At 38.0% G+C, this 20,015-nt stretch overlaps 1 protein-coding gene across 6 annotated transcripts in view; it reads left to right on the top strand.

Moving 5' to 3' along the window:
- CDH11 (cadherin 11) overlaps positions 1 to 19,802 on the top strand; it is a 150,366-nt gene extending 130,564 nt beyond the window's left edge. For all 6 annotated transcript variants that reach the window (XM_077132620.1, XM_077132624.1, XM_077132623.1 and 3 more), the window contains 2 exons: positions 14,321 to 14,572; positions 16,930 to 19,802. In XM_077132620.1, the coding sequence (XP_076988735.1) occupies positions 14,321 to 14,572; positions 16,930 to 17,426 (749 nt within the window). In that variant the 3' untranslated portion in view covers positions 17,427 to 19,802. The remainder of the gene's footprint in view (positions 1 to 14,320; positions 14,573 to 16,929) is intronic.
- The last annotated feature ends 213 nt before the right edge of the window (positions 19,803 to 20,015 follow it).

Raw genomic sequence — 20,015 nt, 5'->3', positions numbered from 1 at the left:
GTAACATCCTACAAACAGAAGGATTTTCTAGACTCTATTCACTGTGCCAGCTCCTCCTCATTGTTTCCCTTGTCTTTCTTCTTTCTATATGTGCAATAATATTTAGCTCCTGTTAACCTCCAAAAACATTACATAAGACATATTGTTCTCTGGGGAGGCATACATATTTTACTTTCTCACAATATTTCAGGAATACCATCTTTATTTTCATGGAGATTTTATTACCATAGGTAAGCCAACTACCCAGCCAGCCTCCCCTGTCCATTATTCTAAGTGACTAATTTTACTATTGAACTCCCACTTTTACAGGGAGTGGCTACTTTTTAAGAAAAATGACTTTATTAAGTATGGCAAACAGTAAATGAAAACTCCAATGTTTAGAGCTATCACAGAATATTAAAGCAAATACAGTACTATAATAATCATTTAATAGAGTTTCTTTCTACTAGCTTCTAAAAGTAATTACATATTGAAGTAATCCAAAAGGAGTAATCACATTCCACATCCTATTAATAGCCCACTGAGTTACCAAATTTCTCGGCTGAGGCTGTTTTCCATAGAAAACATGAGATAATGGTTTGTATCATGCTGAGTAAAAGCATCGAGTTTCTTTCTCCTTGAGTGTTTACTTCCATTATGCCATGTAAATAATCAGTATTGTGTTTGCCTAAACTCTCCATACACATTTGGCATCTTTAGAAATATGAAGGAAAGCCATTTTAATATGTGAAGCCTTTTATTTCATTTTATCTTACTCGTTCTACAGCCCAGGCTTCAAAGCCAGTTCAGCAGGCAGTAGAAAAGTAGAACACAGGATGATTCTTCAGTATTTAAGTCCATCTTGGACTATTAATATTGGGAATGGCCCTGTTTGGGCAGATGAAGAGCTGATCTGCCCAGGTTTTGAGATACATTTACTTTGAAAAGATGAGACTTGTGTCATCTCTAAAAACAGAAGAAATAGGTAACAGTCAAGAAGAGTACAAAGAAAAAAAGATGGAGAATAATCCCTAATAATCCCCAGAAGAGATAAAATCTGAAGTTCAATTTAGAGGTGTAGGCTCTTAGGGAAAGTGTGAACAAAGAAGGATTAACTGTATTTCAATTTCAATTTTTGTCAGTCATTTTAATTATAGTGAAATGTATTTGCAAAACATGTTATAATTTTCTTCTATTCCATAATTAACGTAAATTCCTTGGAGGAAAATTAGAAACAAGCAGAAATAAAATAGAAAATAGTGAAATAACTATCTGGAAATAACCTCTGCAGATATTCTTCTTTAAAATTCTTTGCAGATTCTGTTTTTTTTCAAATGCAAGTACAAAATAACTGCCTACTTTTTTCTTAATTAATAATATGTGATATACATTTTTCTGCATCAATAATTTTTATCAACATTCTTCTAATTATATCCATAATTCCATACAATATAGATGAATGCGTGATATCAGTTAATTGTTGTGCAAGCACATTGTTTCATATACTTTTGCCAAGTATCTGATTATTCTTTTAGGAAAATTCTTAAAGTAGATTGCTGGAGTGAAAGCTTTTAATACTTAATCAACACACTGCCCATCATAAATATTATACCAATTAATAAGCCCATCAGTAATGTAAAAGAGAGCCCATTTATTCACATTCATACCAAATATAGATATTATTAATTTTTAAAATCACTGACAACCTGATAAGCAAAGGAAGTATAATTACATATTAAAATTTCAATTCCTTTCATTTCTAGTAAAGTAAGGAATTAAAAAAGTGTGAATTATCTCTTTTAAATTTTTTTTATTTCATGAATTGGCTATTTATGTCCTTGGCCCATTTTTAAAATTGCACGTTCATTAATTTTGCAATTGATTTACAAAGGCTTTCCATCTTTTTAATGTCGTTGACCATTGAGCTATCATATCTATTGCATATATTTCCCCAATGTTTCAATTATCATTTCAGTACTATTATTGTGTTCTTAGGCATAGATGCTGCACTTCTTTTATCAGTTTTTCTTCTATTTAAGATTATCCTTAGCAAAACTTTTATCACATGGAATTGATGTAAACATTTATTTTCTTTTTTTAATGTTATTTTTCCCATTTGAATTTTTATCCATGTGAAATAAATATACCGCTGTGTACTCATTGTTTGGTCATTTCCTAAATAGCATTTATGAAATAATCAGTTATTTTCTACTGCTTTCTAACACCATCTTTAGTATCTTCTATATTATACACTACTACATTTTTTTTAACTTTCTCTTCTTCTCGTTCATCTGTTTGCTGTAGTGCTAATATAATATTTTTCTTTAATGGTTATATATATGTAAAATCTGACAGATAATTTCTCCTCATTATTTTCATTTTATATTATCCTTAAACTTGGCACCAATTTTGTTTTCTTTATCTCTTCAGATATAATTTAGGTATATATTTTTTTCTGGTGCCTGCTAAATGCCTTTGTGAAGTTTATTGAGTTAATCTTAAATTCATGATTAGCTTAAGAAAAACTAAATTTAAAAATAGTCTTGCTGTCAGCCTTATCTGACTTGCTACTGAATCATTTCTCTCTTTTTTACTGTCAGTTGTGTTTCCTACTTTTCTGCATTTTTGTCCTATACATTTCTTATTAAGTTTGTCTCTAGCTATTTTACATTGTGGATGTGGTTATAAAGTGGAGTTATAAATTATATTTTCTAATAACTATTGTTAGTATAGATATTTTAATTGGTTCATTTATTACTGGACTTTGATTAAAATTAATATAATGTCTCAGATGATTTTTCTGATCTTCCAGAGAGGCAACCACATCAAAATTAAATGATGATTATTTGTTTCATTATTTTTAATATTTGTTTTCTTATCTAAATGTATAGATTTACACTTTTAGAACACATGCTAATAATAGCAATGATAATGGAATTCTTAATTATTACTTTAATAAGAGTGTTTGTTATTTAAGTAATATAACTTCACCATTATACTTGTTGCTAGATTAAGATTAAGATCTGTGGTGTGTGTGTGAGTTAGGGATTTCCCTTCCATTGTTATTTTACTAACAGCAGGGTTGTTCAATTTTTGTCACAAACAATTTTTGGATACTAAAAAGATGATAGAATGGTTTGTTCTTTGTTCTAAAGATCTCATAAAGCATTTAAATTAAAATATACTAATATTGAACCCCATATTTTAATTCTCAACCCTCTTTTTCCTAATAATGATTATTTGATAAATATAAAGGAAAGGAAAAAAAGTTAGAGATTAAATGCTTGTCTTTGTTCTTTATTTCTAAATCAGGGAACCATCTTGATAGTAATACATGAAATGTTTTACACATAATTAATTCAATGACTACTTTAAAAATATATATTCTGGTATCCCATCACTCCTAATTCGCAGACTGACCTACTCTTATGAGAGATAAGGGACTGGAAGTACAGAAAGCTAGTAGCACAATTGGAAAAGATCCCAGGCCTCCCCGCAGCCCCACGACTGCATGCTTCCCAACAGGCCATCTCCACGAAGGCTGGAGGCCTAACAGGTCATGCAGGTATTTGGCTATTAGAACATCATTTTGCCATTGGAAAAGCAGAGGAGAATTTCAGGAGCTCGTAACAAGTTCCTATTATAACAAAAACAAAAATGCTCTGAGTATTTTCCAGTCATCATGAAACACCCTCTCTGCTTTATTTGACCTTCTCCATCCTTGATGTTTCTTCCATGTTGAGTATCATTAAGATTCATGAAAAATGAGGAATTTCCTAGTTCTTCCACAATCTTTAATTTCCGCCGTTCCTTGACCATGGGAAAATGGGCTGTTCTTATGTACTGTGCCAGGATGAGTCGTAAGAGTGGGGCTTCAGGAGGGAATAAGACACAGTCCCCAGTGTCAAAGACATGTATTAAAGATATTTGTATTGTGAAAACACAGTTAATTTTAATAGGGACTTCCCCTCAGGGGTGTCGGGACTATCATGGCGGCCTGCAAACTGGTCTGCCTAGCACAGGCTTTGCCCTCACTTTACTCAATAAGAATCACACCTGTTGGTGTCCCTTCTTAGACTCCTTCTCTGGCTCTCCGTTGCCTATAGATTTAACTGAAACATCAGAGCTGAGTGAGCAAGAAATTCCCTGTGAACTTTTCTTCTATCAGTTGTTTTCTCTTGCTTAAACATTAAGCCGTAAGCTTCAAAAACTTCAAAATCATCTTTAGTTCCCCAAACTTGTTTTGCTCTCAAGCTCCATGTTTTTACTCTGCCTGGAATATTCTCTTCTTCCTTCCCTTTAAATCTCACCTCAAATGAAGTTGTCTCTTAGCTGAACCCTTGCCAGATGTCCTCAAGCCATTTAGATGTTCCTTCCCCTCTGCTCCGGAAACTGCACTGTTATTTTCCTTAGCAATCTACATTGTAAGCATATGTTTCCCTGTCTGTCTCCACCTAAAGTATGAGCTCTGTGTGGGCATTTATCCCAACCCTTAAGGAAAGTGGATGAAGTAAAGTGATAGAAGGGATGGAATGAGGACTTGTCTTTGGATCATGTAAAGTGCTTCAGAAACTTCAGGCATTAGTTACTATTATGGAAAGAACTGATTTTATGCTATAAGCTTCTGGCTGAAAAAGACAACATATCTCCTGATACTGAAATATTCGGAAGGAGTCAGTATTCCTTCACCCACCACTTTCAGTCATTTACCCATTCCTTTATTTATAATTCCACAAAACTGTATTGTACACTTAGGGCTTCAGTCCAGAAAGAGATGACTTTCAAATGTATTTATTTTGCAGATCTGGTATTATCCACGATGGGCCAAGTTGTAGTTTTATTTTAAATAAGCTCTGATGAACTCATAGTTAAGTGTGCACTGCTTAAAAACATTTGCACACCAACTAGAGGGTTAACAATGTGTGGGGAGGTAAGTGGTATGGGATATTTTGGGTTTTCCTTTATATTTTTATTTATTATTATTATTAGACTAATTAAGATGTTCTTAAATTGTGGTGATGATTGCACAACTATGTGATGATACTGGGAGCCATTGATAGTATACTTTGGATGGATCCTATGGTATGTGAATGGTATCTCAATAGAATTGCCTTAAACTCACACACACACACACACACATTTTCATGGAAAATGGGTCTGATTAAGTAAGGACAGTCAAAAGACTCATCCTGAGTAGGCCAATTGGCAAAATTTTATCATCCTTTTTCCTTCTTTCCTCCTTCTCTCCCTTCTTTCCTTCTCTGTTTTTCTAAGCTAAGGACTTTTTTTTTTTGAGCAGCATTAAATAGCATCCAGCTACACTTCTGGTTTTTCATTTTTATATTTTAAAGATAACCAAACAGATTTTTGTGGAAGTTTTTTTTTTTCCCCGTTTTTTCCCTTAATTGATCCAATGTAGAAGATGCTCTGCTGGCAGATCTAAATGACAGATGTCTTTTAATGCCCTGCTGTTTTCACTCGTGTAAATAATTATGTTCCTTTTCTGCCTGCAATTCATTGCTGCAATTTGTCCCACACAGAATAAATTATCTGGAGTCCCACCTCCCCACCCCAACTCCACCAAAAAAAATAGTATTGATCACTGGCTTAAATATCTTCTGTGATCTAGTTCACTTATAATACCTAAATGTTCATAACTCACTGAGTTCCTGTGTAGTTTTCCTTGAGTTAAAATAAAAAAAAAATACCTAGGCATAATGCTCTATCTCCCTTTATACACTATTGCCAAGGAAAAAATTATTCACAAATAAAAGCAGAGGGGGAGTGGATTCTAAGGACATGATAAAATAGGACAGTGGAAACATTTAGTGATGCCAGCAAGCAGTGCATAATGTTTCATATCTCATACACAAAGCTTGAGTTTCATACTTCATACCTACCATATTATTCTTTATTCTGCTCCAAGTTTTGCAGAGCCCTAACTGTACTTGGTATCCGGGACATTTATTAAAACAACACAATCACCTCATGCCTCCTTTTTCTAATTGGGAGACATTATAGCCATCAGAGTCTTGAGTCAAACAATCTTTTAGTAGTATTTTAACACTAGTCATTTATAGAATTTACCTCAATGCAGCATTTTTCTTCATTACAAAATATTAGGAAAATAATAGTTTGCTTTGGTTTGTTTGATTTTGGTTTCTTGCCTATTGATCTGTTTTGAGGGTGTATGTGGGGTGTGTTTTTCTGTTAAGTCTGCGAAACTGGAGATGTTAAATAAGAGGCTGTGATAGTGAAGAGGATCTGTTAAGCTCTGCACCAACTTGTACTTGCTTCTACAAGATGGTTCCTGACACCAACTGCCATTATTGCAGTAACTTAATCACGTACGAGCTTCCCTGTCCTCTCCAGGTGGAGTCAGACTGTGTCACCCTCCCGGCATTTCTATGTAATTGTCAATCATGGAAGTTCATTGGGACTTCTTCAAGTATCCTGAGTTTAAATCTATTACATAGACATGGTTGATAGAATCAATGTCCATGTGGTTAAAATCAATCGCCAATCCCCCTCTTTCCCAGAGGTGGGAGAGGAGGGCTGATATGACAAGGCTTAAAGCCCCAACCCCCTAATCAATGGACTAGTCTTTTCTGGTGTGGCCAGCTCCAGTCCTAAGACTGGCTGTTCCTTCGCTGTTGTTTTGTTAGAATATGAATGATCAGATATGGTCCTGAGCCCACCAGGAATAACAACAGACACTTCAATCACTGGAAATTCCAAAGACATAGAATTTGTCCAAGGACTGGGGACCAACCAAATTTTCATTATGCTACAGGGGCTTCTAATTAGCCAACTATATTGGGGGAATTTGGCCAAAAGCAACCAGAGTAATCGATGTGACTGATATCAGCTGCATGCTAATAAAATACAATGAAACCTATAGGAATTTGAATCCTAGTTGTTTATAATTTCCGTACTATCTTGAGCATGTGGTGCCTTCTTTGTTTCTCAATAAGAAAAAAAAAACCCTTTAAAATTAGAGTAACTATGTTGATGAACAAAGGGCAAATTCCAAGGGGCAATCAGGTCTTAAGGAGAAAGATACCTCTGAGATGAACAGCAAAAAAACAGCATCTGGGGGCACCATCAAGCATTTACAGGTGAAGGAAAAAGGGAAGGTAGTAAAGTATTGATAAAAGCAGATTGTCCTACAGTGTTGGGGCACTTCTCTTTCTTTGCGAGAGTGCCCGCATGTCCTTCTCACAGGACACATTCAATAAATGTTCTGCTTACTTGCTCTGTCTGTGCTGTGCCCTTGAGTTGTTTTTTTTTTTTCTCCTCTCAACATGGCCAAGAATCTGGGAATAAAATCCACCAACAGTACTTCATTGCATAATTTGAAAAATTGTTTGGGATTGAAAAAAAATTGTTTGGCTTAATTGAATTTGACTCAACCTAAAAAATGCAAAAGAAAAAATTAAATAAAAAGATGAAGATATCTAGCAGGAACAAAATCCTTAATATTGATATGGGCAGCTCTGGTCAGGCAGGATCAAAACTGAGGAGTGGAGATTGACTGCAGATCAATGAACCGGTAAAATCTGACCATGGTAGAGAAGTCAGATTGATTCTGAGATGAATAGAAAGGAATATCATTCAGACTTTCACTTTGGGAACACACATGCAAAAGCATCCATGCAAATATGAGCAAAATATGGCCCCTACTCTCAGGGAAGCTTGGTGGTGAAAAGGGCAGATATTAAAACAATTGCTATGGGAATACGTGTGGTGGCTACAGGTAGAGAGTTCATATGGTGTTTAAAAAGAAAGTCTAATTTCTGTTTTAAGTTTTAGGAATATGAGAAGTATAAATGCTATAAACTTCAAAATATCATTTGAAAATTTTATTATTTCAGGCCTGATTGAAGAAGGCAAACATTGACTGAAACAAGAAGTTTAAATTAAAATTATTTTTTTAAAAATCACTAATGTAAATTTAAAAAATCAAAATAAGTAGACTTTCAAATGATGTCTTTTTTGTTTTCTAGCATATATATTTCTGAAATTATTAAAGCTTAAAATTCCATCAAAGAATTTTGGGACACTATATATATATATATTTAATTTCATATGTGTGCATGTGTGTGTGTGTATCCATTTTCTTGAATTGCGCTTTTGCCACATTTCTAAGTTGACTGGGCCTAGGAGAAAGTAAGCAAATAATGATATTTTGTAAGTGGATGGTAACTGTCTTCAAATGCACAGGAGCTTTGAATGAGATAGTTGGATCTGTTTTGTTTTTCTTTTTTCCTGAAATTTGAGCAAAAAGGATAGCATAGATTAGAAATGAGCAAAGTATCTCTCTGGTAGCAGGGGACCGTGACTTTTATTGTTGTACCTTAGTCTCCTGCGCCTGACGTGTTTTTGTTGCATGATTAAAGAACCTCTTTCCCCCTAAGGCTATTGCCTCTGACCCTAGAGATATTCACCGATCAGTTGGCTTGGCCTAATTCTCCAGATCTTTAACAGTTTTGAAAGAGGAGCTCAAAATTAATGTACCTGTGACCCTTCTTTGCAGGCTACAGTGTACCTGATCCAGTCAAAGTGATAGGGAATCTTTAGATTTAGAAAAGGACAGAGGAAAAGAAGAGGGAAATAAGGGCATCTTCAGGTTTTTGGGGAAGCTCCTGGGGTGACTGAATTCCTCCCCTTGGGTAGCCTCTCTCCTAGTATCTTACTGAGAGCAGAATGGCCTCATCATTTACTGCAGTAAATGATGAGGCCATCATTTACTCTTCTCACATTTTTAACATTCAGGCACTGCGCCCTTATACTGCCCAGTTAGCCCTGCTGCTAAATGTGTGTGTGTGTGCTTATGAAGGGTGGGTGCTAGTACAGTTTACCAAGAGCTGTTTCCCAATCAACATTTTCATTTTGAGCATCCGTTTAATGTAACCTTCCACTATGCTATTTCATCATCATAACCCAGATTTTGTTTTGCATTCCAAAACTGATCTGATAGAGACCATAATTCTCAGGAACTGTCACATTTTGTAAGTGAAATGGCACAGTGTACAGGTAGAAACAGCATGTGATTAGATGTTCATGTGGCAGACATAAAAATTTGAAACCTGGACTTATTTTCCCATTAATAGAAAAACACTGCAAGTTGTGCATGACATAGACCAGTAATTACTGGCCCGTTTGCAAGTTTTTGCCTAAATGGGGAAAAAAATGGAACCAATTACATGTCTGTGGAAGGAAGGAGAACACTGGGTGTCGGCATGAAAAGCTGGGGTGCTTGAAAAACACCCTTAGCATGGGAAATATGGTGCCCTAGACTGAAGGGTATGAATTATTTTCTTACCTCCTGATCATAAGCCTTTCTGCATAGGCAATTGCATTCAAAGCTTCGGTGACATTTCTCAGAATCCACTTTTCTGTCTCTGCCAATAAGTTTCTCTTCCTCATTAGTCTCCTGCTCAAAGAGGAGAGTTCCAGAAAAAACTTGATATTTACTGAGTGCTTTAGTTTCCCAGGCTGCTCAAGTAAATGCCATGCAGTGGGCTGGCTTATACAATGGGAATTTAATGGCTCATAGTTTTGAGGTTAGGCAAAAGTCTAAGTCAAGACATTATCAAGGTGATGCTTTCCTCCAAAGACAGGAGCATTCTGGGGTTGGCTGCTGGCAGTACTCAGTCCTAGGCTCCTTTGCCACATGGCAGGGCACATGGCAGCCTCTCCTGGTCTCTCCCTTCTCTTCTGGATTCTGTTGATGTTTAGCTTCTGGATGCTCCTTCTGTGGTTTTCTCTATCTTTCTGAACTCCATTCCACTTCAAAGGACTCTAGCAATAGTTTGCGGTGGGTCACATCTTAACTGAAGCAACTTCATCAAAAAGGTTCTACTTACAAGGTATTCACACCCAGAGGAATGGATTAAGTTTAAGAACATGATTTTCTAGAGCTCCAAACCACTGCACCAAGCACATCCAACAGGCTGGTGCTAAGTAACTTCACGAGCGGAATTACATTTGACTCTTAAAAATATTAGCTTCACAGATGAAAATATGGAAGCTCAAGGCATTTACTTAGTATGTGAAAAGCCAGGCATTTAATTCAGGATTCATATCCAAGTCTGTTTGACTCTAAAAGATTGGGAGATTTGCCCTTTCGAGGTTTTGTAGAGAAGGATCTGAGAAATCTCTTGAGAGAAAATTTTAAATAAACAGAATATTTTATTTTTCTGCTTCATTTTACTAACCATGGAGTTTATCTGACATTTCCCTGAATGTTATTCACACTTTTTTTTTCCTGGGGTCCCCCAGAAATCTCAGTAATATTAGGCCAAGAGTGAGGTGTCTCTCTCAAAGATTGGTAGTGAAGGTAAGTCTAATTAAAATAATTGATGTAAAAGAGAGCTGTGGTCAAACCTAGGATGCAAATTTAGTTCTTAGTAGGTGGGGATTATCTGATTATTGTTGTTCATTTGTTTCTTTCTCCATATGTGTGTCTAGTTTCGTCTTTCACGACGTTCCTGTCCATAATGGCTCTTTTTCTTAGCAAAAGATCAGTGATGATGCGGGTCACAAGAAAGACCATCAGAAGCTTCTGATGCTAAGCGGTGCTTAGATGCTAAAATATAGGCTAGGATATCTTCCTCCTAACACAGGAACATGAATTCATGGTGGTGTATTGTATCTTTTACAATGTTTTTTCTGGAAGAAAGCCCCCATTCATATTTGTTGCCTTAGTGACTTGGATCTAGAAGGGGACATCTTTCTTTAATGTATCCATGCAAACAGCAAAGACCACTGGAGTGCCAAGCCAGGCTGGGGGCGTGGTGCCCTCCCATCTCACCAGCCCCATAGGACCTGCATGCCAGGTGTTAAGTTTTCTGGTAGAAGTGTTGAACATTCTGGAAGCACAGTGAAGAAGTCAACGCTTTGCTTTCATTGCTTTATTTGGTCTCGGTAATAACCCAGTGAGTTGTGCTTGACAGCCACCATCCCCCTCCTTTTACAGGTGAACAAGTGAGGCTTAAGACAGGAAGGACACATGACACAGTGGGTAATTAGCATCTGCCCAAGCAGAGACCATTAGTCCCTTGCTTTCCTACCTCTCGAATTGATTGTAAAATCCATGTGTAAGACATGTTTTGTTAGAAGAAACATTTTAAAAGTTCTCAAGATTCTACTGAATCTATCACTCAGAGATTGCAAATGTTTCAGTCAGCTGTATATTTTGATGAACTTTTATGTAACAGTGTCAGTGTGTCTGGAGAGGACTCAGCTGTTCAGAATTCGAAACATTTTGAATTCACATGCGGTGTCCTATATAGATCCTTGTTTCCCATTAGTGTTTGATTTTCAATTACCTTCATGTGGAAGCCAGCCTGCTGTGATCTGGAGGTGCAATCTTGCATGGATGGCATATTGAAGAATTGATTTTAAATTATGGCATCTACAAATTAAAAAGAATAGTGCTTGGTAATCCATACCCCTCTCCCAACACACCACCATGGATGACAGAGTGGGGCCCAATAAATAAGTTAAGTAAATAATCTGCTGGGCTGCCATCCTTTTCAAAGAGGCATATTAGACCAAGCAATTTAATGAACTCGCTTTTCTACTTCATTTTTAATGCTCGTTTTTATTCATGAGGGCCTTGGTAACATTTCAGATTTAAACATTTCAATGTTTAAAACGGTGGTAAACATTGGTGGAGGAGGTTTATTTCAACTCAAAATAATTTAAAAGAAGAATAGATAACATTTTGAAATAATATATTATATGTATGTAAGTCTTTTTATTGTTGTTTTGTTTTTTCAAATGCTAAGTATGGAGCAAGGATATAGGCTAGAACAGGAATAGTTTTAGGAGAAAGAATTTTCAGTTAAAATTTAATTTGATCAGTTTATTTGTTAAGAAAATATTTTTCATGGTATATCTATATCTATATGTATAAATCCATTTCCAATTGTAAAAGCAATACTTGCCAATAATACAAAATTCAGGGAATATAGAAATGAGGGCTAACTGCTCTGTCTTGTCTTGATTGAGATGTCAGCAATGAAGGGCAGAGTTTCCATCTGTAAGATGGGAGAGTTTCCATCAAAAGTCAGTGGAAGGGTGCTGCAGCAATGGCTCAGTTGCAGAATTCTTGCCTGCCATGCTGGAGACCCGGATTGGATTCCTGGAACCTGTCCATGCCATAAATAAATAAATAAATAAAAAGCAAAAAGTAAAAAAAAAAAAAAAGTCAGTGGAAGCACACCTTATCTTCTGCAGTACTCAGAATGAGTGTTCATCCTTATATGAGACTAAATTTGCCTTTTATATTTTTATTTTATAACTCACAGAGAGAATATGACTCTTCACCTAAAACAAATCCATTTTTATTTTGAGATGCTAGGTTATTTTTCTCCTAACACAGGAGCACTACTTCATGGTACTTCATTCTATTAAGATCTTATTAGCTATTGGGTCATCATGTTGGTGATAGCATCAAAGTTGTTGTAAATTAGTGATTCTCAACCCACAGATGCAGACAGGTCATACCCAGGAATCGTGGTGTGTGTGTTTGTGTGTGTGTGGGTAATTTAATGGACATATTAAAAATTTCTTGTTTTACATTTCTAATGTTTTCCCCAGAAAATGCAGCCAGGAAAAATATTTTTGACTGGTGGAGGTATGAAGAAAGCACGTTGAGGAAGCATTTGTGGAGCACAACTTATAAAGGATTGAGCAACACTGTGGCTCATGAAAACCAACATCTGGGGTTTTGGTTAAGCCCTTCCCAGAATACAGTCACATCATTTACTCAACAACATAGTCACTGAGCGCTGCTGCTTGTCAGACACTGCAGAAACTGAGATGAATTAGATGAAGCTCTCTGTTCCCTAGAAGCTCACATCCTAGTAGAGGTCCAGGCAATTATGTCAATGAGTAATGATGGCGTAGCAGGATACACACTTCAGTAGGAATGTACCGTGTTTGGGGTCACAAAGGAGATCATAGGGGAAGTCCAGGAAGACTTCCCTGAAGAGATGCCTCTATTTTATTTTATTTTTTGCATGGGCAGGCACAGGAGATAGAACAAAGATGGCTTGTAAAAAATATTTTTATTGCGAAATATCCACACACATACAGTTCAACTGTATCATGCAATTAATGACTCCAATATCATCACAAATATCCATCACATCCTATAGTTGTGGATTCTTCACCATGGTCATTTTTAGAATATTTGCATCACTCCAGAAAAAGAAATGAAATGAAAAAAAGGGAACTCATACATCCCATACCTCTTACCCCTTCCTTTCATTGACTCACAGTATTTCAGTCTACCCACTTTTACCCTTTAAAGAGATGGTTTTTGAGTTCAATTTTGAAGCTCGAGGAATTCGCCTGTACTGATAAAAGGGACAGTTATTTGGGGCAAGACAGCAGCAGGTAAATGAGTAAAGCACATAGAAAAGAACAGGGTGCTCAGGGGACAGAAGTGGAGTTCAGCATGTCAGGGTAAACTGGTACATGTGGGAAGGCTGTGGGATGTGAATCTAGAGGGCAAGGCCAAGTCTAGGGTAGGGAAATGTCATGTGGGTCACTTGACAGAGATGTGGTTTATGCAGACAGAAAAATCCTGGTCTTGTTTTAAGCAGGAGGGGTGGCATGGTTAACTAGTGGGTGATGGGTTTTGAGTTTCAAAAAAACTGTAACTGTCTCTAGGATTCTAAAATAGTTCCTCTTTAATGAAGACATTTCCTGTAAGACTCATGAGTGGGTCCATAGTTAGGGCAAAGTCTGTGGATGGACTTGGAATCTCTTTAAGAACAGACAAACAAAAAGGGAACCAGCCAAAGACTTGTAGTGCTGTAGGGAAAGTGCCAACATGAAAAAGAAGCTATTTAATTCTCACATTCAGTTATATATTTCAATATATTCTATGCTAATATAGATTATATAGTTGCTGTCCATTCTTTCTTGTAGTATTTGAATAAGGGGTCAACCTTCATGTAGAAAATGATGTGATTCCCTTGCCAGTGAAAGTATTCACCATGTGCCAAGCAGAAATAAACTGATTTCTGAGTTTTTTTCCAAAAGGAAAAGAGATTTTTTGATGATCTTATGCCAAATGGCTGTCACTTCTGTAGATACTTAGATTAAAGACCAAGTGGGAAAGGTTTGGGTTGTTCATGTTTGTGAAGACAAGCGTGTCCTCAAATGTGCCAAGTCAGATGCAAAAATGTTAAGGATGAAAGTGGTTGAAATGGGAACTATCATCTTGCATATATATTGCCACAATGACTTAAAAAGAAAAAGTGAAGGATGTGACATGAGTGGTTCTGATGCAAGAGTGCGCTTGTCTCTCCTCTGCCGACAGATAACACTGCAGGGGTGTACGCCCGGCGTGGGGGGTTCAGCCGGCAGAAGCAGGACTTATACCTCCTGCCCATAGTGATCAGTGATGGTGGGGTCCCCCCCATGAGCAGCACCAACACCCTCACCATCAAGGTCTGCGGCTGTGACGTGAACGGGGCGCTGCTCTCCTGCAACGCGGAGGCCTACATTCTGAACGCCGGCCTGAGCACGGGGGCACTGATTGCCATCCTTGCCTGCATCGTCATCCTCCTGGGTAAGGCTCTCCCTGGGCACCTGCAGGCAGGGCCCTCCATCTAGCTACCCACCCTTGGTCACATCTGTTTCTCCAGGACGGGTTGGGTACCAGGAATTGTGCCATGTGTGGTGAATACAGTTCGAGATCAGAAAGAGGCAGGGTCTGCTCTCTCGTATTTATGAGGCCATGGGGGAGGCAGGCCATTGACAAAGCAGTTATGGTAGAATGCGGGGAGAGTTATCATGAGCAAATTGCTGGGCATCGCAGAACTGCATAGCAGATGTCATCTGCGGGGTATTGGGGGGTCATCAGAGAAGGATTTACATTTAGGCAAAAACCTGGCATAGAAACAATGGTTTCCTTCACAAGGGGAAGGAGAAGGTTTATGACAGAAGGTATAATCATGGGACAAAAGATAGCATGTGGAGGATTTAAGGAACTTTAAGTGGGTGAGCATGGCTGAAGCCCAGCCCTGACCCTTCTTCTAATTACCCTATGTAATAGCTGTGTACACACCTCAGCTTATGGGGACCCCTGGGAAGCTGTTCTTGCACTTGCCAGCTGGGTTGGATGCCCTTCTTCTGCATCCTTATCCCATAGGCGCGTCCCTCTATAATAACAGTAATGCTGCCATGCTAATAGCATCTTACCATTGCTGGAGCTCAAGCTGGTTGCATCATTTGTTCCAACATCAAAGAACTAGTGGGTGACAGAGCCAGGATTCAAATCTAAGTATGTCTGATGCTAAGTTTATGCTTTTCCTACGATGTTTAGTTCTCCGTTAAATGAATAGTGCCTGATTCCATATAAGGAACAGACGGTGAATTCACCTAAGAAAGTATTTATTGGGTATGATCTGGGTACCAGAACCTATGTGAGGCTCTGGATGGAATTTTACAAGATTTCTGCACTCGCTAAGCTGAAAGTCTACCCAGGAAAACATATGTGAACAGATAAAAGACAGAAGGAAATGGCAATGCTGTGAGAGACACATGAACAAAGGTGGTGGGACCCAGAAAAGAAAGTACCCAACATTGTCAGGCAAGAAAGATCACAGACATTCTCCTCCAGCTGACACAGGTGTCAGATGCTGAACTGGCTTTCCAGCCGGAGAAGGGGTCTGGGATAATGGATAGTCTAAACAGAGGTATCAGAATATGCAAGGGCCCTGAGGAGCATATCATCTGGAGATAGAGACAGATTTATGGACTGGATGAGTGATATTGACTTGTAAGAACAGCGTCAGGTGGGTGCACAGACAGAGCTGGTATCAGTAGTGCTGTCTAGAGTCAGGATGGGACACCAGAAAGGGCTTCCATGATGAAAGATAAGGAGTCAGCAAAGCAGAGAAAGAAAAGGAGTGGTCCCAGCAAAGTTTCTGAAGTTTCTGGCAGGGACAAAGCCTAGAGAAGGATCCCTGTTTGTTGAGCACTGGGCACCGGAACCACGTACTGTCCAGTCAAGTGCATACTCTCCTCCCCGCAACTCAGAGGGATGGTGACCCCAGGGCACTCGCAATCCACTTGCTGAATTCAGATGCAAACGTCTTATTCCATCTTGCTGAGTGTGTGGGTGAAGCATCTAATGGAGAACATTATAGAAACCTCTTTTGAGGGAAGAAATCAATAAGGAAGTAAGCAGAGTCTGAGCTTTCCTTATAAATGGCTCTTTTCTCTCCCCCGAGACTGCCACAGCTTAATGGAATTCCCTCTCTCAGGGACGAGATAGGATTGCTTCCTCTGGGATTTCAGCTGATACTATTTTCCCATATTCAAATAAGTGGGGGGAGATTTGCCTCGAGAGTCTTTGTATTCCCTCTTATCCGTACTGTGAGCTGAAGAGAGTCCAGCCAAGCTCTTGAAGATTTCTTACTAAAGCAGAGCAACCTCGGTGCTGACTTGTAGGCCCGGAAGGAGTGGGGCATCACCTATAAAATTGTAGGGCCTGGGATTTCTGATGGCCTCATTCTCACACTGTGGAGAGGCAGTGCCTGGTCTCTGCAAAGAGAAACTGGTATAAGCCACTTTTAAGAAACGGCAGACCAACATATTTAGAATCTTCCTAATGCTTGAGGAGGGTGAACCCTGAAGTGACTTCCAAACAGTGCCTGGATCCATGTGTAGAAAATTAAAAATAGTCCGAACCTGCCTGTTTGTTGGGTAGAATGTTCTCGGGCAGCATGTCACACGGGAGGAGGCAGACGGAGGGCGATTTTCACGTACTTGGGGATTCCAGGTAAAACTCTCATTTTACCTATCAGTTACCGTATTGAAACTTTTGTATGCCAGGATTTACGGTAATCAGAGCAGCTCGGGGAAAAGAATTCAGGAATACTGGGCTTCACGTAAGCTTACTTTCTTTCTCTTTCCTTGTAGTCATCGTGGTATTGTTTGTGACCCTGAGAAGGCAAAAGAAAGAGCCACTCATCGTCTTTGAGGAAGAAGACGTCCGTGAGAACATCATCACCTACGACGACGAGGGCGGTGGAGAAGAAGACACAGAAGCCTTCGACATCGCCACGCTCCAGAATCCCGATGGAATCAATGGATTTATCCCTCGCAAAGACATAAAGCCTGAGTATCAGTACATGCCCCGACCCGGGCTGCGGCCCGCCCCCAACAGCGTGGACGTGGATGACTTCATCACCACGAGAATACAGGAGGCAGACAACGACCCGACGGCCCCACCTTACGACTCCATCCAGATCTACGGGTACGAGGGGAGGGGCTCGGTGGCCGGGTCGCTGAGCTCCCTGGAGTCTGCCACCACAGACTCAGACTTGGACTATGACTATCTCCAGAACTGGGGACCTCGTTTTAAGAAACTCGCAGACTTGTACGGTTCCAAAGACACTTTTGATGACGATTCTTAACAATAACAATACAAGTTTGGCCTTAAGAACTGTGTCCGGCGTTCTGAAGAATCTAGAAGATATGTAAACAGGTATTTTTTTACATCAAGGAAAGTCTCCTTTAAAACAAGCAAAGTTTTACAGAGAGAATGCATTTAATAAAACTGCAAGGACGTCAAAGTGGTAAATACTGTGAATACCTTTTCTCACAAAAAGGCAAATATTGAAGTTGTTTATCAATTTCGCTAAAGAAAAAACCACTTGGCATACAAAATATTTAAGTGAAGGAGAAGTCTAACGGTGAACTTACAATGAAGGGAAATTGTTTATGTGTTACGAACATCTAAATCTTTCTTTCTTCTTCCTTTTCTTTTTTAATTTGTCAAAGAAGCTTCCACAAAATTAGAAAGGACAACAGTTCTGAGCTGTAATTTCGCCTTAAACTATGGACACTCTATATGTAGTGCATTTTTAAACTTGAAATATATAATATTCAGCCAGCTTAAACCCATACAATGTATGTACAATACAATGTACAATTATGTCTCTTGAGCATCGATCTTGTTACTGCTGATTCTTGTAAAATCCTTTTGCTTCTACTTTCATCTTAAACTAATACGTGCCAGATATAACTGTCTTGTTTCAGTGAGAGGCGCCCTATTTCTATGTCATTTTTAATGTATCTATTTGTACAATTTTAAAGTTCTTATTTTAGTATACATGCAAATATCAGTATTCTGACATGTAAGAAATGTTACGACATCACACTTATATTTTATGAACATTGTACTGTTGCTTTAATATGAGCTTCAATATAAGAAGCAACCTTTGAAATAAAAAAAAGATTCTTTTGTAATTCTGGGTTTGATTCTTAACATTGAAAAAAGTCAGAATTTCTAATGCCCCATTTATAACTCTCATTTAAAATAATTGTGATCTTTTAGTAACCCTATTTATGATCTGTTTGTAGTCTGTCTATTGCTTTTATTGTTTATTTAAAAACAAGAATGTTTTACCAGGCAAGATTCTGTAACATCATGTAAAACTTTTCTGTACATTCTCCGTCTCAGCCTCCTGGTCTCTCTTTGCAAGTATCTTTCTTAAGAGAAGAATGTTTAAGAGCTAGGTCAGTCCCTGATTTTGTAATACATGTTAGATAATTATGCATTTCTCTTGTATATTGGTAGTACTATGGTTATGAGTGGCATATCCATGAGGGAATGAAACTATCAGAGCTCTCCTGTTCGAAGCGTAGACTCTATGACCCATCCTGAGCATTTGCGGGTAGCATGAGTAGACAGTCAAAATTTTGAATTTGCCCCACTTAGATATTGGGCCTCCAAAGCTGACTCAAGTTTTCTTCACATTGATCTTGCCAGACTATCCCCCTGTCTCAGATACTTTAACTGCTTAATTATTTTTCGATGGGATATTTTGAATTTTGTGAAGAGGAGGAGTGATTCTTAAAATTTGCTTTGGGCCATTTGCTCAGAATGAAGGCAGGAACCCGCTGGGTCACTGGGTCAATGCGGTTTGATCCATAAGTGTGCCTATTCTTACAGTCTTATGCAGTCCCAACTAGCGTCTTGGGAAGTGGGTTTTCTGTGACGGACATTTCCACTGCACAGTTGGGCCAAAGGTCAAAATGTAGCAATACTTAGGGAAAGTCCACACAAAGTCATGCTGCAGGCACTTTCTCTCTTTCAGCCTGGTCACAGGACGCAGGTTTTCTCTTGGACTGCAGATGATTTTCAGATATTTTTTTTTTCTTACTATATTGTGAAAGTTTGTTTCAAGTATTTCTTGATTTCCTGTTACATTCTATTTTTATGACTCAGTCAAAATGCATACAAAGGACAATGTTTTTATGAAGTGCTCACTTCCATTTTTACTTTGCATTTAAATCAAATTGGACTTAACACTTCAATGGAATCAATTCTACGGACAATGTCACTTTAGAATCTTTCACTTCAGTGAAGTACTCTATTTTCTCAAGACTTCCATAATTGCAGATTCTGTTCATTTTTGTACGTTTTTTTTTTTTGTTATCCAAAGAATATTTTGCTAGCTTTGCACAGATCTCCAAATGAATTTGAAATGAAGAAATAATTCGAAAGGAATATGAATAACACTTAAACAAGTATAGCTCTGTAAGTAACCTGTCACCACAGATGATCTTTTTGTTTTCCCTAGGAATGTATTTGATTAGATTTGACAGCTACATTTTTAGATTTGTTTGTTTTTGTTTTTGTTTTTTAAAAAGCTGGTCTACTTTTCAATAGTTAAAAGTACTTTGTTTTTTTTTTTCCTTTTAAAAATATTTTCTTTTTTACTTTAAGCCTCTATTGTTTGTAGAACCTTCTTAGAAGCTTGGAAATAAAATGTCTTTCCCTATTAGTGGAGTCCTTTTTCATTTGGTACATGTTGCTAAAAGTAATCTTACTATAAGTGGTTGTTCCTATTTCAATATAAAATACTCCATGCTTTATGATGCTAAAAGGAGGAATGTTCTTCTGTCCCTGAGTAATTGGTAGTTTTCCATTCCTTCCTTCCTTCCAGCCTTTTTTTGTACCATCCTTCCTTCCTTCATTCATCAAAATCTTATTTTGT

Source organism: Tamandua tetradactyla, chromosome 16 (genome assembly GCF_023851605.1).
Source record: "Tamandua tetradactyla isolate mTamTet1 chromosome 16, mTamTet1.pri, whole genome shotgun sequence".
Taxonomy (NCBI): Eukaryota; Metazoa; Chordata; class Mammalia; order Pilosa; family Myrmecophagidae; genus Tamandua; species Tamandua tetradactyla.
Note: the sequence above shows the minus strand (reverse complement) of the source record. Positions and strands in the feature narration are given on the sequence as shown.